General features: G+C 46.5%; 1 protein-coding gene across 1 annotated transcript in view; it reads right to left on the reverse strand.

Moving 5' to 3' along the window:
- The window catches only part of IPO9 (importin 9), a 429,396-nt gene that overhangs the window by 32,005 nt on the left and 373,826 nt on the right, over positions 1-23,565 (reverse strand). Inside the window, exon 22 of the mRNA XM_086923071.1 lies at positions 22,292-22,393. Within this exon, the coding sequence (XP_086779197.1) occupies positions 22,292-22,393 (102 nt within the window). The remainder of the gene's footprint in view (positions 1-22,291; positions 22,394-23,565) is intronic.

Here is a 23,565-nt window from a genome sequence, read left to right on the forward strand (position 1 = left end):
AAAGGATGAGTATTTGCAAATGCTGTCATTTAAGAATCTTAAAATTATATTCCTTAACGGCTGAGGAAATTGTTCAATTATTGATTAGAAATACTGAAAGCCTTTTGTGTCAGGAATATGAAGAGACGGTCCTTGTGCCAGCTCCCCCCCCCCCCCCCCGCCCTTCAGCCGGTCTTCCTGACACTGACACTCGCTTCTCCGATACCGCCGCTTTGCTGCTCCCGCCCTTTGCGACTGTTAGCTCAGCTGTTTCTCTGTATCATCTCAATTATATCATAACTGTTATTACATTGGAACAGTTTCATTAGTATTCTTTTTTTGGAAGTAAAGATTAGCCCTCAGTTCTTAATTCTCATTGTTTGTCCTCTATGTACATTTTCCAGGCCCTTTTCATTGCTGTTGTACTTTTGTTGTAATTTGTAACTTTTCTAGTTCACAGTGGCCTCGCCGTTCACTTTTCTGCCCGATTTGCCAATTACGCCAAGATCTTTTGGTGCAGCCGCCTTAAAGCACTGTCCGCAACAGGTAAGTGGTGTTGAATACCAGAGCAGCCTTTTTACGAAAAGACTTGAAAAAAGACTTGAAAGCTTTTCTGTTGCAAAATCATCCTGTGCCCTGGGCAACCCCAACTTTTTGCTGTCTGGAACTGGTGGTAACTGACTCTGACTGACCCTGGGCTCTGTTTAACCATGCCCAGGGCCAGGGCCAAGCCAAAAGGAACACATTAGAACACTGTTAAGACACCCAACCTACACTAGGGTACACTTTAGTATGGTGGGGTACCCCTGTAGTTGGCATGACCTAACACCTAAGCCCCTAGTATGTAATAGGGCAGGGGATTGAAACTACAGAGAAGTCTCCAGTATCCTGGGGCATGGCAGTTTAGAGGCCAGCAGATTCTCTGCACCAGCATGTGTGCTGTGCTGAAGCCTGAGGTCAGTTTAAAAGCTGCACTGGTGGCCAGGACAGTTTTTTAAACCTTAAATTGTGCCCAAACTCGACTTTGGGGGTAGGGGCCCTTAGAAATTAAAGACCTACCAGGTTTCTGCATATTAGGGACCCCCAGGGTCACCCCATGGTATCCCAGGGGTGGTGGTCAGTTATCTATAAGGAGCGCCCTTATAAAATGAGTTTTCAGAAGCCTGGGTAAAGTGAAATTTTACATTTCACTCCCCACATTGCCTTAAAGAGGTGCTCAAATTCGACTTTGATGCTGGAAGAATTGGGTAAGGGTGATCTGCAATATTTCTGCAGATTCAGAACCCCTGAAGTCTCTCCTAGTTGCACAGGGGGTGGGGGTCTGGTAGAAATTAGGGAAATACTTATAAAATATGGTTTTATAAGCCCTGGTGCTACAAAATTGGCGCAAGTCATTTTCCCAATTGCAAACCCCATGGCCCATAGGTTAACATGGTAGTAAGTGATTGATTAACAATAGGAGAGGACTAGCCAGACCATTCAAAGACTTCCCAGAATGGTTGTATTAAATCCAACGATATTATATTGTTGAATTTCTCCTAAAGTGTACATAAAATAAGTTATGAGACTTTCTTGTTTGTAAGTCCAAATTCTGCCTTTCAGTGGTCTTCCCTGATTGGTCAGAGTTAAGTGGATTAGCCAGGCTGCTGGGAGGGCAGTGATCTGCTGCTTGAAACTGAATGAAGCAAGAAGTGCCCTGCTGAAGATTTTGCTGTGTGCAAGGAATTCTAAGGCATGACCTATGAAGACTGCACCCTCTGAAACTACAGCCCTGTGGATTACCTTGCTGCCAAAAGACTCAAGAGTGGAAACTCCCTGCAAGCTACAGGTTAACAGAACTCACCTGAACAGCCCCACAAAGAATTCAAAGCCTGGAGTACCAGTGGATTTGTAAGGGTTTTGGTTCAAGTGGATTGTGGAATTGAAGTTTCACACTTTCAAGGACCCTCTTGGAGATTCCAGAACCTTGGATTGTGTGTTGGATACTTTGGTACCTGCAAGCAGAATGCCAGGAAGGTGTTCTAACTGGACCCCGCTTGCTGAAGGTGGCCCACTACAGTGGTGAGAATTCTTCGGAAGAATTTATAAAGGTGTGTCCCTGACGGAGAAAACTGGAGGAACAAATACTGATTGCTGATATGATGAAAGTATAAGGTATGCAGGCAAACTATACATGGCCTGGTATAATTATGTCTTATTTAAGAAATACAACTATATAGGTTAGATGGCTGACAACATATGGACAATATAGATAGGTAACAGATAACAGGAAATATGATCTAAGCATATTTACCATTCTCCTTGACTTTCAGATTACATGATGAGGAATTCATATTAAATATAATCCTGATACACTGTTGGCAGTCAAATAAGGCTGAATAAATCATAATAGTAAAACACCAATCACTGTATCAAAGTATCGATTTTGGGGTACCAGTACAGGGTTCCATCTATTATCACATGCACATAAGAGATTGCTTCTTATGTTTGACTAAACACTCCATGTCAAACAACGTAACCCGATAGATAAAGTCCGACACACCAGCAAGTTCTAATTTTTCTTCTTCAAAAAGCCACTTCAGAACAGCCACAACAGAGGTCATTTATAAACAGTGAAGAATGGGCCACATACCGGCCTATATCCTTGTTGAATATTAAAAAAAAAACTTTTGGCTACGGTCCTTGTTGTTACTTGATTGCTGCACCCTGACCAATCGGGCTCCATGTCAAAGAGAAGCTCTATATTAAACCTTAGGAGACTACACTGATGCATGGCAGGCTCTTAAGGGCTGACTGTGCTGATGAGCCGCATCAGTGGATGGTAGTAGGGCATTTGGCTCCCTGAAAGGGAAGAAAACAAGTTACTTACCTGTAACTTTGGTTCCCCAGTATTGGTAACTTTCATAGATTCCCATGCTTTGTATCATTCCCAGTCGTCGGAATGGGAGCCTCGGTAGTATCACAACCATAGAAACAAAAGAAACATAGGCCTAGGCTTCATCTCATTTTGTATCCTTCACTCTCTTTGTGTAAAAGAGACCAAACGTTTGCCAGGACCAATCAGAGCAGCCTCACTCCATAGAACCTTCCTGAGAGAGCTCAGAGCCTCAGATTTCCGTAGCCGTTGTGCAAACCGCCACTAACTCTGTAAAAAGACCCAGCTTTCCCAGGGGAAGAGGGTGGGCGCATGAGAATCTATGAAAGTTACCAATACTGGGGAACCAAAGTTACAGGTAAGTAACTTGTTTTCTTGCCCCAGTATTGGAACTTTTAGATTCCCATGCTTTGTATCAGAGTAGCTAGCAGTAAATTACCAAGACACATTTTGTAAATACATGGTATCACATAACCACATAGCAATACTTATAGCATAGCAAAAACAAGAAATAAAATGTGCTCACCAGGAAGGAGGGACTGTAGGGAAAGCTCACCTCTCAATGAAAAAGATTCTGCAGAACTGCCTGACCAACAGCCGCGTCGTCTCGTCCTGCAGATTCCAGGCAGTAGTGTTTCGTGAAGGTATGAGTACTGCTACACGTTGCTGCCCTGCATATGTCCTTAAGGGCGACTCCAGAGAAAAGAGCCACAGACGATGCCACAGACCTTGTGGAATGTGCACGGACCTTTCTGTCCAGTGGCTTGCCCGCCTCCTGATGGCAGAATTGAATCGCACTGGAGATCCAGCGGGAAATGCCACTCTTTGCCAAAGGAAACCCCTTCCGTGGTGCGCTGTAGGACACAAACAATTGGGATGATTTTCGAAAGGGTCGTGTGCGTTCCAAGTAGAATTTCCAGCATCTTTGAACGTCCAAAGAATGTAATGTGCGTTCCGCAGGCGTAGAAGGGCGCGGATAGAAAGACTCTAGAATCAAAAGGTTCATTCAAGTGAAACTCAGACAGCACTTTCGAAATAAATTTCGGATTGGTGCGAAGAATAAGCACATCCTTTTTGAATTGAAGGAATGGATGCACTATGAATAGGGCTTGAAGCTCACTAACTCTTCTCGCTGATGTTAGAGCTAAGGAGGGCAAGTTTCCAAGACAGGAATTTCAAGTCCGCCTTGTGCACCGGCTCAAACGGAGCTTTCATGAGTTGAGCCAGGACAAGATTGAGCTGTCAAACTGGCGGAGGAGGGCGAACAGGAGGATACATCCGAAACAAGCCTTTCAAGAATTGTTTAACATTCCTAGAGGACCATAAGGACGGGCCTTAAGAACTGCGCCGAAACCTCGATATGGCTGCAAGATGTACCTTCACAGACAAATGCGCCAAGCCAGACTTAGCCAATGATAGTATATATGGCAAAAGTTGATGCGGCAGAGATTTGTAAGGATGGAGACCTTGTCTTTGACACCACAGGCAGAACCTCTTCCATTTTGCCTTGTAAGTTTTATTAATGCTTGGTGCCCGAGCCTGGGATAACACTTCTGTACACTCCTTGGGGAGATTCAGATGACGGAACTCTCTGTGTTCAAGAGCCACACTGTCAAGTGAAGCTATTTCCGATCCGGATGGAACACCTGCCCCCGATTCCTCGATAATAGGGATGGAATTGGTCTCAAGCGAATTGGATGATCCTGGGAGAGTAGAAGGAGTTCTGTGTACCAGAATTGCCGGGGCCACGCCAGTGCAATGAGAATCATCTTGCAAGCTTCCGCCTTCATCTTCCTGAGTACTCGTGGGATGAGGGGAATTGTCAGAAAAGCGTAAAAGAACGCGCCGTACCAGGCAATCGAAAGAGCGTTCCCAGAGATCCCTGATGGTGAACTTTGCTTGCGTAGAACCAGCATTTGGCGTTCACCAGAGAGGCAAAGAGGTCGATGGTCGGTGTCCCCCAGACCGAGAACACACTCTCCAGAATGGACTGATTCAATTCCCATTCGTGATTCGCCTCTGTCTGGCGACTCAGGGCATCCGGCGTGACATTGAGAGAACCTGCCAGGTGTTCGGCCTTCAAATTGATCCTGTGCAGAATCGCATAATCCCAGATTTTCTGAGCCTCCTTGGACAGAGTTTGTGACTTCGTTCCTCCTTGCTTGTTGATGTAGTGCATGGCCGTCGTATTGTCCGTCCGGACAAGCACTGTTTGATTTTGAACTCTGAGAAGGAAAGCCTGCAAAGCCAACCGAATGGCTGTTCGCTCCAAAAAATGTATATGGCACTGGCGCTGGTATGGACTCCAGTGTCCGCTGACTTGAAGCTCTCGGACCACTGCTCCCCAGCCTTCCAAAGAGGCATCTGTAGTCATAATCAGGGGGGGATGGTGAAATCCTGAATGTCAGACCTTCCGTGATATTGTCTTTTACTAGCCACCACTCGCATGCTGTTCTCATTTGTGGCGTCACAAACACCTTGTCGTTGAATGATCCCTCTGCCTGGCACCATTGCTTGTCTAGCTCTTTTTGCAGAGGACGCATTCGCAACTGGCAATGCGGTATTAGTGGTATGCAGGATGACATCGACCCGAGCAGGGACTTTTATTGTCTGACTGAAAGGCATTTCTTGTTGAGCACCTGGCGAGCCGAGACGATCAACTTTTGTTGACGTTCTTCCGAAGGACGAGCTGTGCATTGTGTCGTGTCCAAAATGGCCCCAAGGAACCTTGTGGATCTTGAGGGCTGCAGAACTGACGTGTTTGTTTAGCTGAAGGCCCAGGTGATTGAACAACTGGATGCAAGTTGAAACGGCTTGAGAAGTTTCCTTGAAAGATGGGGCCTTGACGAGCCAGTCGTCTAAGTAAGAGAAAACTTCCAGGGATTGTTTTCGTAGGAATGCTGCTACTGGTGCTACCACTTTGGTGAAGACCCGTGGTGCAGACCGAAGGCCAAACGGAAGCACCTTGAATTGGAAATGGCTCTTGCCCACTGTAAAGCGTAGATATTGTCTGTGAGCTGGGTGTATTGGTATGTGGAAATACGCATCTTCTAAATGCAGAGACGCCAAAAAATCGCCTGGGTTCAAAAGAGGAAGAATATCTTGGAGAGTGACCATCCTGAAAGAGTTTGATGAGATATGTGTTGAGCTCTCGTAGGTCTAGTATGGGACGCCAAGTCTCTGCTGTCTTCCGAACCAGGAAGAACTTGGAATAAAAACCTCTACCCTCAGAGAGAGGTACCGGTTCTATTGCCTCCTTGATGAACAATTGGTGGGCTTCGAGATGGAGCAGACTCAGATGTTTTGTGCGGGTGGCGCCCGGAGCTCTTGTTGGAGGAAGATCTTGGAATTCCAACGTATGGCCACTCTGAACAATATTCAGGACCCACTGGTCCATTGTTATACACTTCCAGCTGTTCAGACAAAAGGATATCCTGCCCCCACTGATGTTACTGGGAGGGAAGGAACAGAAGGTAAAGCCAGGAGGCCGCTATTGCCTCTTGGCACTGTCACGTCTTTGGCGGTTCGGACGCCCTCGCTGAGGCTGGGGAGAGAAAGACGCCGATTGTCCCTGCCGTTGATTTGAATATTGAGTCTTGTAAGACTGCGAAGACTGTGAGGAATATCTCTGCTGGGTTTTTTTTCTCTATAAGAAGAGAAGCCTCTGCCTTGTGCACCTCTAAATGGGACCTTACGATAGTTCAGAGATCCCATTAACTTCGCCGTGTCCATATCTTTCTTTATACTTTGCAGGGCATCATCAACATGCTTACCAAAAAGCATCTCTCCATCAAATGGGAGGTCCAGGATCTTATTTTGGACTTCCTGACGAAACCAGGTGGCTCTCCGCCAGCCCTGACGACGTAGTACTGCTGACCCTGCTAAGGCACGAAAAGCCATGGATGCAATATCCATCGCACAGTCGATTACTTGGGAGGAAGATTTTTCTCCATCCATAAGGACTCTCCTAGCCTCTTCCTTCGCGGAGTCTGGCAGTTGTTCCACAAATGGCTCCATGTCACACCACATCTGGAAATCGTATCTGCCTAGAATGGCGAGAGCACTTGCTGCTCGAACAAGCAAGCTGGCCATGGAAGAAAACCTCTTTCCCACGTTACCCAGGCGCCTACCGTCCTTCTCCGGAGGCGTAGTTAAAGGCGTTGATGGGTTTTTGGATTTACTTTGAGCAGCCTGGGAGATCACCGAATCAGGCTTCGGCTGACCAAGAAGACAAGCTGGACTGCCCTCTGGAGCCTTATATTTCTTTTCCAGCCTAGGAAGAACTGGGATAACAGTGGCTGGATTTTGCATGTTTTTTATCCCTTCATCCCACACATGCTCAATTATGGGAATGGATTTGACTGATCTTTTGTATTGTTCTTTCAAGTCACACAGGAAACATTCAGACTCTTCCCTTGTAATTGGTAGTCCAAACCTCTTTGACGCTCTCTCCATGAGGTTATGGAATCCCCCTATATCGACTGGAGGGGGAAAAGAAGTATCTCGACCAGTGGCGTCTGGATCTTGTAGTCCACTGTCACCGGATCCAAGTCTGGGTCCTGCAATGGATCAGTCAAAGGATCCACCTGTACTTCATCATCAGAAGAGGAATCCTGCTGAATGGTATTGACGGGCTCGGGATCCGATGTCCGGGAAAGGACCGTTGGTATGACCACTGGCGTGAGAGGTACAGCTTGCGAAGGAGGCTGCACAACCACTGGTTGCGCTTGCGGCAACACCGGAGGCGGAGGTTGCGCAGGCTGCAATAAAGGTTCCGTAGGAAACCTGGTTCTATAGTCTTGTAGCATCATCTGTAGATCAGAGATTACAGAGGCCGGCGTGGCCACCATGTCCTGTCCAAACCCAGGTGGACGTCGCTCCTGAGGAACATAGCGATGAGCCCCTTGATCATATGCCTGCTCATAATATTCCTCTGTGTCAGTCTTTTGCCATTTGACATGTAAATCTGAGGGACTGTAGGCATCCCCATATTGGCCTCCATCATCCTCTTCCTCATCCGACTCGTCATCCAGAAGCAGTGTAGGTGGAAGCGTTGAAACCCGCCTTGGAGACGTCATTTCAGGCTTTTGAAAAGGAAATTGCAATTTTTGACCCCCCGACGACCTCGTTGACGGAGCCGTCGTCGACGTTGCGGTAGTCGTCGACGCTATCGTCTATGGAATCGTCGACGGTACAGTGGACCTTGTCGACGGAGCCTTGGACGTCGACGGTATTATCGTCAACGGTTTCGTCGACGAACTCTGTAATCACCATAAGCGTCATCGTCGACGTCGTCGTTGTCGTCGATGTAGTCTTCGTCGACGACGGAGCCGTCGATAGCACCTTCCTGGAGACCTTCATCATTGTCGACGAGGAAGAAGTCATGGTCGACGAACCTGGTACCTTAAATGACGAAGTCGTCAACGTCGAAACCGCCACCGACGACGATCCCGTCGACGGGGCCAAGGAAACAGCGGGAATTTTCACAGAAGCACTCGTCGTCGACGTACCTGATGTTTTTGTTGTCGACGGACGCTGTTTTTTCTCAGGAACAGTCCCTGGAATTATTGTAGAGTATTTTTCACCAGTCTTTTCCTTTTTGGACGGAGGAGAAGTGATAGCAACCTCCTTTTTGTCCTTAGTGGCTGTAACCAATCCAGCAGCCTGTCCCTGCCTCTACTTTTCACTTCCGTGAGGAGATTTAATAAGACTAGCTCTCTCAGACCCGTCAGAGATCTTATGAGGGGCCTTGATAGGGGGCTCGGCTGAAGAAGGAGGAGACCTATCCCTCTTCTTGGATCTGAGAGAGGAAGCCATAGATGTCGAATCCTCTTCATCTGATGAAAGCACCTCCTTCCGAGTCTTCATTTTTTGAAGCCAGGTCAATAGACGGCCCTCTCTGTCCCAAAGCGTTTTTGTAGAGAAGGTTCTACAAATCTTGCAGTCAGTGGCCTTGTGATCCAGGTATAAGCAATATATACAGTTTTCATGCTTATCTTCCACAAAAAGTCGTTTTTGCCCATAAGAGGCACAGGACCTGAATAAGGCCTTCTTCTCCTTGTCAGACATGTCTTGATTGAAGCAGAAAAGTTGTAGAAATAACTTGTAAGAATGAGAAAACTGAGCAGAGCTCAGTGGAGACTCCCTAGCACAACGTGCGGTAGAAAAATCTGAGGCTCTGAGCTCTCTCAGGAAGGTTCTATGGGGTGAGGCTGCTCTGATTGATCCTGGCAAAAGGTTGGTCTCTTTTACACAAAGAGAGTGATAGGATACAAAAAGAGATGAGGCCTAGGCCTATGTTTCTCTTTTGTTTCTATGTTGTGATACTACTGAGGCTCACATTCTGACGACGGGGAATGATACAAAGCATGGGAATCTATGAAAGTACCAATACTGGGGCAAGTATGTGTTCAGAGTACTTGTATCTGCAGGTGATATTAGGTGTAGCTGTTTCACAGTACTTCACAAAATGGGTATTGGCCCAAAATTCTTAGCCTGGGGCAAGCGCCTCTACCAAAACCCTGTGGCCAGAGTGAGAGTGAATGGGACACTGTTCTCACCATTCCAGCTACGCAGAAAGACTAGGCAGGGATGTCCCTTGTCATCTATGTTTTGTGCTGAAACCTTAGATGAGGGGAGGGATTGCTTTAGTGAGGGGACTAAGATAGGACGAAAAGGGATGGAAGAATGTTCCTGAATGCAGACTATCTTCTGCTGTATGTGACTAATCTTGATGCATTAGATTGATTCCTACAAATCATGAAGATTTTTGGTGGATATTTGGGACTTCGTATTAACTGGTAAAAATCAGTCCTTTACCTGCTATTCTCCTGGGGAGCAGTGACTTATACTACATACACCTTGACGGTGAATATAGGAAAGTTTCAAATATTTAGAGACCCACTTTTCCTGAGACCCTGCTGAATTCTTGAGCCCTAATCTATATAATAGATTAGATAAATTCACATAGATAGGAGGTATTGGAAGAAGTTACAGCTATCAGTTTTGCAACGTGCGATCAGTTTCAAAATCAGCCGTTGAGATGGGGAGTCACCGTAAGAAAACACTAGAAGGGTTGAGATTATCCTTTGTCTATTTATTTCAACAAACAAAACATAGATAAATCTTTTCTTTTAGGAGTAAACAAAGTTGTCCATAGAAGGGAGCCAAAACAGGAATTAAGGCCTTCTTTCTTTTCTGTGCTTCCGGAATTCCTGGTGCAGTCACGTCCCTCAGGGGCGTGGCGTGGTCAGTGTAGCTCCCAGCGAACAGGAGGATCCTCTACTGGAGTCTTGGACTGTTGCCTCCGGTAGGACTGCAGCGCTTGTCCCTCTCCCGGACAACCCTGCCACCTCCTCTCAGGGTTTGCTTTGGGCTTCATGACCCTTTTCTCCCACTGCTACTTCTGCACGTCCCTCTCGTTTTAGTTTCCCCACAGTCGAGCGCCTTCTTCTGGTTTTACGGCCGCACGTAGGGTTTCATGGCGCCTGACTTCCGGGGTGGATAAAGAGGATCAAGTCTATTCCTATCTCCATACTGCTGGATGCGTCCTGTAGGTGACCTAAATTCTTGCATTTCTTCCAAAACACACCATATCCAATCTCAGAGGATATCTTTAGAAAAGCAGAGCTAGTTGGAAGATATCTCTGATGAAATGAGGGGCTGCCAGGAATATCACTAAACAAACATGGACGTCTATAATGGAGGAATAACCCTTCCAGACATTTGTAAACATTATTGGGCAGTCCAACTGGCAGTAATGAACAAATATCCCTTCTCTCGGCTAGATGAGCTATTGAAGAAGTTTGACAGGTACTCTATGGGGTCCTTGTTGGATGTATGCAGGATAAAAAGGGTCTATGAACACTCAACACATACAGCGCTGGTACTACAGGTGTGGTAGGAGGCAAATAGGCATTTGAGATGGGAAAAGAAACTGATAAAAGAAACACTCCTTTGGGATTATAACTTACCCAATGAAGTCGACAAACTATCAGGGATGAAGGAGAACTCCTTGGAATCGACAGGCTGGGGGACATGTGAGGAACTGCAGGCCTTCAATCATTAGAAAAGTCGATACATAAATAGAAAGTGGCTGGAATGGCAATCTTACACTACTTACAATTTATACATGCCCTAAATGGGTCCCTAGAAGACAGAATACATATATACATATATATATATATATATATCGCGAAAGAAAGAGCCCAACTCCGACTTGTATGCAGGCTGACGTTTAATCATCGTGTGCTCAGCAGCCTCATCACACTCCTTTCTCCCCAACCGGTTTCGGCGGACACGCCTTGTTCACAGGTGAGTGTAGTTAATATACTCCTAGTGGTCACATGGCCCGTAGTGGAATACTACAAGCCCCAGAATGCACCAATGCGTGAAAATCAATGTTTTTTGATAATAAAATATCGGGTGCAATCAGTGTTCAAAGTTCATCACGGGCACAGTGCCTTTCGCTGCCTCGCACATTTCGGTATGCCTGCAATGCGGTGTCATAGAGAGAGAGAATCATCTCTCTCCTCTCCCTTTCTCCTTCACGTAGTCAGATCACCTCGGAAGTCCTCTGGCTGACACGTTACTGAGCGGGTCCAGCTCCCTCATTAAACATTTCCCAAAGAAGCTCCATTTTACTGGGGGCCCACGACCCTGCAGGGCGGACTCTTGAATACAGGAACGGAGAATCCTGTCATTTCAACATCGCAAAAGAAAGAGCCCAACTCCGACTTGTATGCAGGCTGACGTTTAATCATCGTGTGCTCAGCAGCCTCATCACACTCCTTTCTCCCCAACCGGTTTCGGCGGACACGCCTTGTTCACAGGTGAGTGTAGTTAATATACTCCTAGTGGTCACATGGCCCGTAGTGGAATACTACAAGCCCCAGAATGCACCAATGCGTGAAAATCAATGTTTTTTGATAATAAAATATCGGGTGCAATCAGTGTTCAAAGTTCATCACGGGCACAGTGCCTTTCGCTGCCTCGCACATTTCGGTATGCCTGCAATGCGGTGTCATAGAGAGAAAATCATCTCTCTCCTCTCCCTTTCTCCTTCACGTAGTCAGATCACCTCGGAAGTCCTCTGGCTGACACGTTACTGAGCGAAAGGCACTGTGCCCGTGATGAACTTTGAACACTGATTGCACCCGATATTTTATTATCAAAAAACATTGATTTTCACGCATTGGTGCATTCTGGGGCTTGTAGTATTCCACTACGGGCCATGTGACCACTAGGAGTATATTAACTACACTCACCTGTGAACAAGGCGTGTCCGCCGAAACCGGTTGGGGAGAAAGGAGTGTGATGAGGCTGCTGAGCACACGATGATTAAACGTCAGCCTGCATACAAGTCGGAGATGGGCTCTTTCTTTTGCGATGTTGAAATGACAGGATTCTCCGTTCCTGTATTCAAGAGTCCGCCCTGCAGGGTCGTGGGCCCCCAGTAAAATGGAGCTTCTTTGGGATATATATATAGATATATAGATATATAGATATATATATAGATATATAGATATATAGATATATATATATATATATATATATATATATATATATATATATATACACACACACACACACACACCTATATACATCCATATCTATATATAGCCAGGTGTACAGAGGGCTCTTAAAAAGGAATGGCAAAAACCCTTGTGCGTCCTTGAGGATGATGAATAATCAAAGGCTCTACAGTATCCATGTGAGTTAGCAATAAGGGCAGGGCAGACTTTCAACTGATACAATTAAGAACACAGATGGACAGGCTCCCCAGTGACCACGTGTGGAGACAATATGCAAACTTTCACCTAATACAATTAAGAAAACAGATGGTGAAATTCAGGACTGCCATGCCAAATGCATGCCTGATAAATGTCCCTTCTGGCTACATCCTAAGTATACAAAAAGTGCCAGGAGGGTCCGTTGAATGATTACTTTTCTGATGCGCTTCCATCTTTGGAAAAAACATATTTAAGCAGCTATAACTAATACGGAAGGAATTACCTCCTGATGAAGGGCCCTTCCAGAAATGTATTGGGCTTGTTACCCATAAAATATGTTTTGGAGATTGAATAGGACGAGTATGTGATGTAATGACAACATTAGCTTCTTGTGAAAACATTTTACTAAAATTCTTTAAACAAAGATCCAAACGATTGATGGATTAAAGTTAAACCTTTTTTTAAAAAATATTTCTACTCTGAGAGTGCAGATTGGGGAGGTTTTTTCCACAGAGGGAAACGCATCAGAATGCAAATGCTACTTACCAGTATGCATCTGTTCTTGGCATGTAGGGCTGCTGACATTCATATCTGTGCATAGATCGCCGCCTAGTGTTGGGTCCGGATGATTGCACATTGTTGTCCTGGAAGAGTCTTCAAAGTATCACGAGATAGGTGGCTCCTCCCCTGGACTACAGTGCGCATGGGCATCGACTCCATCCCTAGATTGTTTTTAGCCATTGTGGCCAAGATGGAGTGAAACTCAGTGAATGATGACCATGCCATGAAATTATATGTGAACACTGCAGCTGCTACAGGCGCCGGAGAGGAGGGCGGGCGATATGAATGTCAGCAGCCCTACATGCCAAGAACAGATGCATACTGGTAAGTAGCATTTGCAGTTCGAGGCATGTAGGCTGCTGAATTCATATCTGTGCATAGAATACATAGCAGTCCCTCCATTAGCGGCGGCCGCCTGTGCCAGCTGCAGCAGTTTGGAAAAGTGTCTTGAGAACAGCCTGCCCTACAGCTGCCTGCTGTTTGGAGTGCACGGCTACACAGTAATGCTTGGTAAATGTGTGTGTGGTAGACCATGTGGCTGCTCTACATATGTCCTCTAAGGGAATGTTTCCAAGGAAAGCCATAGAGGCCCCCAACTTTCTGGTGGAGTGGGCTCTTGGTGGAATGCTAAGAGTGCGTTTTGCCTTTGCATAGCAGATTTGAATACATTTCACGATCCACCTAGCAATACCAGCCTTGGAAATAGGGTTACCTTTGTGATGTGGTGCAAAGGCAACAAAAAGCTGCTTAGTTTTCCTAAAATCCTTGGTCCTATCAATTGTAATACATTAGGGCCCGTTTAACGTCAAGGGTGTGGAGCATCCGCTCCGCCAGTGACTCTGGATTTTGAAAGAAAACCGGCAACTCAATGGTTTGGTTGATGTGGAACTGAGACACAACCTTGGGTAGAAATTTAGGGTTAGTGCGGAGCACTACCCTGTTCGAATGAACTTGGAAGAAAGGCTCTTGGATTGTGAGGGCTTGCAATTCACTAACCCTCCGTAGCGATGTAATTGCTACAAGGAAAGCCACTTTCCATGTCAAGAATTGAATCTCGCAGGAATGTAGTGGCTCAAAGGGAGGACCCATCAGTCTTGTAAGAACCACATTGAGGTTCCATTCAGGAGCTGGTGGAGTCCGTGGCGGAATGACTCTTTTGAGGCCTTCCAGAAATGCTTTGACAGCAGGCACCTTGAAAATTAAAAGGTGCTGTCTATTTTGGAGGTATGCGGCCTTCGCAGACAGGTGAATGCGAATGGAAGTATATGCCAGATTACACTTGTATAGATGGAACAGGTAACAGATGATGTTCTGAATAGAAGCATCTAGCGGATCAATGTTGTGGTTTGCGCAATAGATGACAAACCGCTTCCATTTCGCCGCATAACAGGCTCTAGTAGTGGGCTTCCTAGCCTCCCGAATGATGTCCATGCAATTGGGAGGAAGGTTGAGGTAGCCAAACTCTAGGACTTCAGGAGCCAGATCGCCAGGTTGAGCTGTTGCGGGTCTGGGTGCTGAATGTCGCCATGGCTCTGCGTCAGAAGGCTGGGTGTGAGATGCAGCCTTTGATGCGGTACCACGGACAGTTCCAGAAACGTGGTGTACCATGGTTGGCGAGCCCAAGTTGGAGCAACCAGGATGAGAGTCATCGAGAGCTGCCTGAGTTTGCGTGCCACCAGCGGAATCAGAGGTGCTGGGGGAAAAGCGTACACAAATCTGCCTGACCAGTTCATCCATATCGCATTGCCCTGCGACTGTGGGTGTGGGAACCTGGCGGCGAAGCTTTGGCATTTTGCGTTCTCCCTTGTGGCGAACAGGTCTATCTCTGGATGACCCCACCTTTGGAAGTACGGTTGGAGTACTGATGGATGTATCTCCCACTCGTGCATTTGGTGGCTGTGCCTGCTGAGCAGGTCCGCCATCTGATTGTCCTTGCCTGGGAGATGCTCTGCCATGAGGAAAATGTTCCTCTGAATGACCCACTTCCACATGCTCTGAGCCAGATGAGACCGCTGCGGAGAGTGTGTGCCCCCCTGCTTCTGAATGTAGTACATGGCCGTCATGTTGTCCGTCCGGATCAACACGACCTTGTTGCACAGATGTACTTTGAATGCCTTTAAGGCCATGAAGATCGCCATCAGTTCCAGTACATTGATGTGCATCTTCCTTTGCTGCTGCGTCCATAGTCCCTGCACCGTGTATTGGAGTACATGCGCTCCCCATCCCTGGAGAGAAGCGTCCGTTGTCAGGATAATCTGTGGCACAGGCTCTTGAAACAGTCGGCCCTTGCAAAGGTTCCGTGGATTCCACCAATGCAGAGAGTTGTATGCCCGACCGCTCACCAACACTAGGTCTTTCAACTGCCCGTGAGCCTGAGTCCACTGACGTGCTAAGCACTCCTGAAGCGGACGCATGTGTAGTCTCAAGTGCCGCCAGAGTGTTTATGGTAGCACCCATATACTGCCGTATGTGGGCTGCCTGGAGATGGGATTTTGGGTAATTAGGTGAGAACCCCAGATCGTGCAGAAGGTGAATGGTGTGGGACACGTGGTCGGCGCATTGCTGGGCCGACTTCGCTTGAATGAGCCAGTCGTCCAGATAGGGGTAGACATGGATGTTTTGACGTCTCAGATGCGCCGCCACAGTCGCTAGGCACTTTGTGGTGACCCCAAAAGGCAAAACCTCTAACTGGTAGTGCTGGTTTTGGATGGTGAACCTGAGGTATTTTCTGTGTGAAGGATGTAGTGGAATGTGGAAGTACGCATCCTTCAGGTCCAGAGTTGCTAGGAAGTCCCCTTGCCGAAGCAGTGGGAGAACCTGCTGCAGCGTGAGCATATGGAAATGTTCTGGTAGAATGTAAAAATTGAGCGGCCGGAGGTCTAGGATGGGCCTGAGAGATCCGTCCTTCTTTGGAATCAGAAAGTACAGGGAGTAAACTCCCGCACCTCTTTCCTGCAGGGGCACGAGCTCTATTGCCCCTTTTTGCAGCATGACGTTGACTTCTTGCTGCAACAAGTGCAAGTGCTCGCCGGACATAGGACGGTTTTTTGGGGGTATGTTGGGTGGAGTGGATGTGAGCTCCAGACAATAACCGTATTGGATAAGAGTTCTGACCCACCTGTCCGTGGTGATGGACTTCCACATGGGCAGGAACTGCTGGAGTCTCCCCCCGACCGGTGTTGCGTGGTCGGGGGGCAGTGACAAGGCGTCACTGTTTGTTGGCGGTGGAGGACCTGGAGCTGTTATTTCCACGTCCTCGGCCTTTGACGTTGTTGCCACGGTATCCACCCCGACCTTTGTTGTTATAAGAAGTTTGGGTGTTGCTCTTGTAGAATTGCGTTGACGGTGAAAGTTGACCCCTTGAGGTGCCTCTATTATTGGAGCGACGAAAGGAACCACCCCGAAACTGCTGGGACTGCAAGGCACCCATACACTTCGTAGTGTTGGTGTCCTTTTTCATCTTCTCGAGAGTGGTATCAACCTCGGGGCCAAACAGGTGGTCTGGGTTGACCGTCTGGTTCAAGATGGTAGTTTGAATGTCTGGCTTGAACCCGGATATCCTTAGCCATGCATGTCTACGAAGTAGAACGCTAGTGTTAATTGCTCGCGAGGCGGTGTCAGCCACGTCCAGAGCGCACTTAATTGAAGCATTGGTGATAAGCTTCCCCTCATGTATCAACATCTCTGCTGCTTCCTTATATTGATCGGGTAAGTGCTGTAAAAGGGTCTCTAGAGTATATAGTGTGCCCTGTCATAACGCGCTAGTAGCGCCTGTGTGTTGGATATGCGCCATATGTTGGCTGCCTGCGCAGCCACCCTTTTCCCAGAAGCCTCAAATACTTTTGATTCCTTGTCTGGGGGAGGAGCATCACCCGTAGTTTGTGAGTTGGCTCATTTGCGTGCATTGGAGACAACCAGGGAATCCAGAGGCAACTGTCCCTTGATATAAGTAGGATCAGTGGGCGCTGCCTTGTACTGCTTGTCGATACGTGGGTTGATGACTCTTGCCCGGGTGGGCTCCTTGAAGACTTCAGCCGCATGTTTCAACACCCCTTTTAGCATTGGCAAAGTCTTTACAGTTTTTTCAGAGACTGAAAAGGTGTCAAAGAGGAAGTCGACGTCCACTGGGTCAGCATGGAGATCGACGTCGTGATTGGCTGCCGCCCTTTCAATGAGGGCATTGAAAGCTGCAGAGTCCTCTGTTGGGGAAGTCTTGGCTGAAAAAAGCTGAGGCTCCTGTCCCGAATGCGGGTCCCCAGGATCGCCACCAGCAGACCATGGTTCAGTCACATCCTCTGGGTCTGAGTAGACGGGATAGCTATACTCATCCTCGTTGTTGCAGTCACCCTCCTCTACATGGGAATGAGAGGGTGAAAGTTCCTGCGCCTGTGGTGATACGGGCTCCATAGAGGCAGAGGCACCAGCAGAGTCCATCTTTTTCTTGAGTGGAATTTGGTAATGCTCCAATTGTGGTTCAGGGGTGATCTTTCTCTTAAGGAGAGAGAGCTTGCCCGTGTTGGCGTCGATGATAACTTCCTGACGCTCCTCTTCTGCCAGCGGTCGTTGCCGTGGGCTTGGGACCACCAACGATGGCTTCGGCGTCGAAGACACTTTCACGGGCACTCCGGCCCCTGCTTTTGCTGTGAAAGCTCTCGGCGCCGTTTTTGGTGGCAAAGTTAACAGAATAGGCGTCGGCGCCTTCGCCGGTTTTTCTAGAGGCTTGGGCGGCACAGGGTCCTCCGGCTCGACTGCTGCGGCCCCCTCCCTGATACGTTGAAGGGACTCCGTAACCTTTTTAGTGAACGAGGCAGAGGGACGCACCGGCTCGAGAGAGTCTTTTGAAGCTGGTTTTGAGGTGGCGACCGATGACGCGCTCTTCGGAGTCGACGCCGTTGCCCCCTTGGCCTTGTCGAGTGGAAGCGAGGGACTTGGGGTCTTCCTGCCGCTTCTTCGGGTCGAGAGTGGACGTCTTATGGTCGTCGACCTTGGGATCGAGTCGACTCTTATGTGCGTCGACCGTCTTCGGCGCCGATGCAGCTGCGTCGGTCCCTTTAACCTTCGGCTTCGATACAGTAGCCTTCGGGTCGGCCATTTTGGCGTGGCTCTTGAGCTCGACGGCCATCTTGGATTTCTTCGGCGCCGAGGCCTCCGAAGTCTTCGACCCGACCAGCGTGATTTGCGCTTTCGGTTTCGATACGTCTGGCGTCAAGACCGTTGGTTTCACTTTCGGTTTTGGCTGTACCGTGAGTGGCGCCGTATCAATGTCCGTGGGCGGGCCGGAAGGCGGAGCCGTGGGACGGGCATCAAGGCTTTGGGTAAGGCCCGAAGGCGATCCCTCGACCTGGGCCTTATGTTGGCTGGCCCCGGAGTCAGTCTGAGGAAGCTCTTCATCCGAGCTATCCTCTACGGTGGCAAGGGCCCCGTCGTCGTCCCCTACCTGCTCGACGACTTCATCGAAATCCTCGTCTTCCGCGTCGTAGTCGTCCTCGACCTCAGACGCCGGGTTAGATTCTGTGATCTCCTGGATAGTGTCGCCCCCGACATCCTCCGCGTCGAAGATGTCTGTAGGAGGTGGTGCCGATCGTTGGGCCTCCAGGCGCGCAGCTCGGCGGAGCTTGAGTGTTTTCTTGGGCCGGAACTTGGAGCAGGCCATACACTTGGCCTCGTCGTGGTCCGGCGACAAACACTTATTGCACACCGGGTGTACATCGATATGCGGATACTTCGAGGCACACACCGGGCACCGTTTAAATGGACTTTGTTCCATGATGGAAGAGGTTGGAGCGTCGAGTAGGCCCGTCCGCGCCGAAAGCACGCGGAAGGGCAGTGTTGGTTCGGAGCCGAGGAAATTACGAACCCGAACGATAGACAATACCAGCGCAAGTCCTAAAGACCTTTTGGTCTCGAGCAAAGTAAGTTAACAACTATCGATTCCGACAGAGGGAACCGAAACACATCCGAACCCAATGGTGGAAAAAAACAATCTGGGGATGGAGTCGATGCCCATGCGCACTGTAGTCCAGGGGAGGAGCCACCTATCTCGTGATACTTCGAAGACTCTTCCAGGACAACAATGTGCAATCATCCGGACCCAACACTAGGCGGCGATCTATGCACAGATATGAATTCAGCAGCCCACATGCCTCGAACAAGTAGTTTGTTCCGTGTCTTAAGCACAAGAGACTATACACAGCTGCACCCAACGCAAGATAAACTGATCAAGAAGTTCATACAACTAGGACTGCGATTGTCTATTACTTCTTTTGTATCATTTGAATGATTCTCAGCTACTGGTAATTATGTGGGCTGTATCCCTGTCCATATTTTGTTGCCATAATCCCATCCTAGATACGACCTATTCATGTGCAATCCAATAAAGAACAGTACAACTAAGAACTGACAAACTTAGGTCCTGGCTGAACCACAATACAAGAAACTCAAGACCAGCTTTGCCCTATTTGGGTCTTGTCAGTCGGGTACAGCTTAGTTCCAGTGACAAAGTGAACCTGGTGAGACCACTGCTGGGCATACCCATCACACTTGGGGCACCGCACTCAAGTTTACAAAATATGCAGGCTGCATCCCACTCAATCTTTTTTTTTGCCCATAATGCCACCCCACATTAGACACAGCCATATGCAGATCCGCCTTGATTCTGTTCCAATAGAACATGTGGCTGTGTCTAAACTAAGGTGGCATGGTGTGCAAAATAATGAACTGGGATGCGGCCAAGTAATTGTGAGTAGCTGAGATTAAGTCAAGCATTCTATCCATGACATTTTTGTATATTTCAGTGCAATGCCATAAGTGGGTCCGGTAAGCCCATAAACCGGTCCTATGCACACTGTGCCACTGGAACAAAGCTGCACCATGAGCCCTAATAAGAGTAAAGATGGTCTTGGATTGCTTGTGTTCCGGTTCAGGGAGGTCCTGGCCTGACAGTTCAGGCTGGACTGTTCCTACTGGCGCAGGATAAAGACTGATTTGCATATGAGTGGGTCCAAATTGAGGTGGCATGGTGTGCAAAATAAAGACGATTTGGATACGGCCTAAGTACCAGTGTCTTAGATCAAGTCAAGCAAGTCACCCATCACTTTTTTTTTTATATTTCAGTGCACTGCCTAGAGTGCAACAGGCATGTCTAGAAGTTGGCCCATGCTCACTTTGCCTCTAGAACCAAGCTGCACCTGACTGACGAGCCGGAAATAGGGCAATACAGTTTTTTAGTTGCTTGGTTTCTGGTTCAGAGAGAACCTGGCTTGGCAGTTTGGGGAGAACTGTTCCTATTGGATGGACTGGAACCTGCATAATTACAAGTAGCTGAGAATATTTCAAGCAGCCAACCATCCCTTTTTGTATACTTCAGTGTACACAGGTGGTTTATGCACATAATCTGGGAATGCCCACATTTTAAAGGCTTTTGGAAGGAAGTGTTAAAGTGTTTGCAGAAATGTTTTAATATACAGCTGACCCTTTTGGCTAAGTTAACACTTCTAGGGACATGGAACAATGAAGCACAGATAAGACATTTTCTGACATGTTTGACTTGCAACACTTCCTTGTCAAACATGGCATAACTTATTGGAGAGAAAGGTACAACTGCTTGTACTACTTTCCCCCCAAAAAAGGTACATTTCCTTTTGGAGCCAAGAATATCTTCTCGGTCACATCATTTTGAGGTAAACACAACTCTGGTATCACGGGTCTTCGAGACCGCTGGTAGAGAAGATAATGGCCAAAACCTTTTCCAATAACTAGATTCAGTATAATTGTGCTACGTGCTTTCAAAGGAGCTTCTGCTAGAGCCTGAGTTAATGAATGGCTCCTCAGGAGTGGGATCCAGAATAGTAGAAGCAGATTTCAGTGAAGAATTCATATCCCCATTCAGGTATGGGTATGCCAATGTTAGCAAAGTGAAATGAACAGATCGTTTTGACATGGATGACGAGTATTTTATCAACTGTTGTGTTCTCAACCTTGAATGGCACCAGCAGTGTTGTTGTCTTCAGTGACTAAAAGGATCTCCAAACCCTGCCTGTCCTGGATGGTAAGCATGTAGCAGGTGTTTCTTTCATCGACATTGAAAAGAATGGTGGGAACACTGTTTTTATCCTTAAATTCTTATTTGGCAATATCTATGTGGGAGTCTTGTGTAGGGGAATAAAAGCTTACAGCAGTAGGAGCCACTCAATTGGCATTTCTTCAACCTCTATGATCTGCAGCATTCTCAGTGAGACTTCTTCCTAGGCTGACACAGTCCTCTTGGACATCAATTAGCAAAAAGTACACTTCTTGAAAGAAAAATCAATGAGGTCAATGAGGAACCACACAAAGCGCTTGATGGACCTTTTTCAAGCTTCTTCCAGGGACATACAGGGCACTTGACACAAAGAGAATGGAAAGCTGAGAAAAACAACTGAGAAACAGCAGTTTTCGGTAAGAAAGAAAAAAAAACAAAAAACTTTCCTGCCTTCAAAAATGTCCAATGTTGACAGAACAGGTTGTGACAAAAACCCTTTTACAATTAAGGCGGTTAAGGTCAGAGCCTATGCTCCGAAATACTTAATACATCAGCAACATAAAAGGAAAATAATCTGGAGATTTCTGGCTTTCCTAAAGGTGCAGCTTCATTTTTCAGTTCTTGAAAGTTGCTGCGTATTTGCTACATTTTCCACATTTGATACAATTCACTCTTTAAAAAAGTATATTGAAAATTAAATCCAATAGGTCTGACAAAGTGGCACTATAATTATATTGTCAATAAATTAAACACATTTAATTTCAGAGAAATTTAAAGGCCAAAATGTATTTTTATTATTAGCTAATTCTAAAAATAAATAAAATATTTTGGCAAATTTAGTTTCAAGAAGGTTTTACTATATTTTTTCATTTAAAGAAAGAATGCCCATTTTAAAAATAAAGTATTTCTATATAATAAAAGACATTACCGAGAACCTCCACACATTGTGACAACAAATAAATAAAACAATGAAGAAAAGTGTTTAAAAGTTATAAACAAACTTTGATCACATTTAAAGAACACTTCTCAACTTATTAAGTTCAGTTTCAGCTGGAGCTATTGTGGGATGGTTTTGTTGTTTATTAACTTCGAGTTCATGCAAAGAAAGGTGTAATGTTTTCTCACCATATTTATTTGCAGAGAGGATATCTGATAATAGCTGTCCAGCCAAGCCTTCATCTTCATCGTCTTCCTCCTCTTCATCTTCCCACATGTCACTTGTCTCATCTGTAGAAAATGACCATGAAATACCAGAGACCTTCAACACCTGATGGATTAATTAGTTAGTGCACCCACTATACTAGATGGGTTTGGGTTTAAGCATGAGAGGAGAATAAGATGTGGGGATCAAATAAGTCTACCTACCGGTGTAGTTGGGTGTCAACTGTACATCATATTGTTTAGCAAAGGCAGATTACGAAGGTGCATGATCAAGCGTGTATATTAAAATATAGAAAAACTAAAACAGGAAATTCTGGGTTTTGTTACATCAGTCTTTTTTTTAGACAAATAAAGCAAACAGGAGAGTAAGGGGTACATCAAGATGATAGGCAGTGAAGTGAAAGCTAGGTGGCAAGAAAGGAATGGTTACTCACCTGTAATATTAGTTTTCCTCCAGGAGAACATTTCCCACACACATGCGGAATCTGGGAGTCATTTTTTACAGAAATAGACAACACTCTATTTTGGAAAAGTCATGTTTTTTAATCTTTGACAGTTTATAATAACTACTCTGACCAATTTTCACTTATTTTCAATAACATGAAGCCAATTTGAAAAGCCAGAAAAAGTCACTATTTTAGCATAGGTACAAGAAAACCCATTCACAAACCTTTTTTTATTTTTAAGAGAAAAGATAAGGGTAAAGAAGGTCAGTGAAGCCTTAGTGTGTTTGTCGTTACTAGGAAGCCAAGTTTGCTGTGCTGCACAGATCAGAGAGGCCCTGGTGAAGCCGCAAAGGGGGACCACTGCGGTTGGGGTAGTCATCATCCTGCTGGATTCATTGGGATAACACAAAGGCCTTGAGCCCAACCTATGCGAAGAATACTGGTTAGATCTTAAAGGAGACCAGGATTCACATCCCTCTTTCCCAAATTAAAACAGTTGATCCAGTGACAGTATTTTCTTGTGTGAGCATTCTGACAGATGCAGAAGGTTTGTGTACCACTCTGAAGTCAATGTGATGATGTACGGAATATGAGGAATGCAAGATAGGGATGATAAATTAAGCATTCTAGATGTATGGCACATATCCAACCTCCCCTCCCCCATGGACTGGGTGGGGGCTGTATTTAATTAAGAGTCCAGAAAGTAACGTGAATGCATTCCCTTTTTATTTTGTGACCACAGAACCAATTCAACAGCCTTTTTGCATATTACAATGCAGACCTCAAATTAAA

Source organism: Lissotriton vulgaris, chromosome 5 (assembly GCF_964263255.1).
Source record: "Lissotriton vulgaris chromosome 5, aLisVul1.2, whole genome shotgun sequence".
Taxonomy (NCBI): domain Eukaryota; kingdom Metazoa; phylum Chordata; class Amphibia; order Caudata; family Salamandridae; genus Lissotriton; species Lissotriton vulgaris.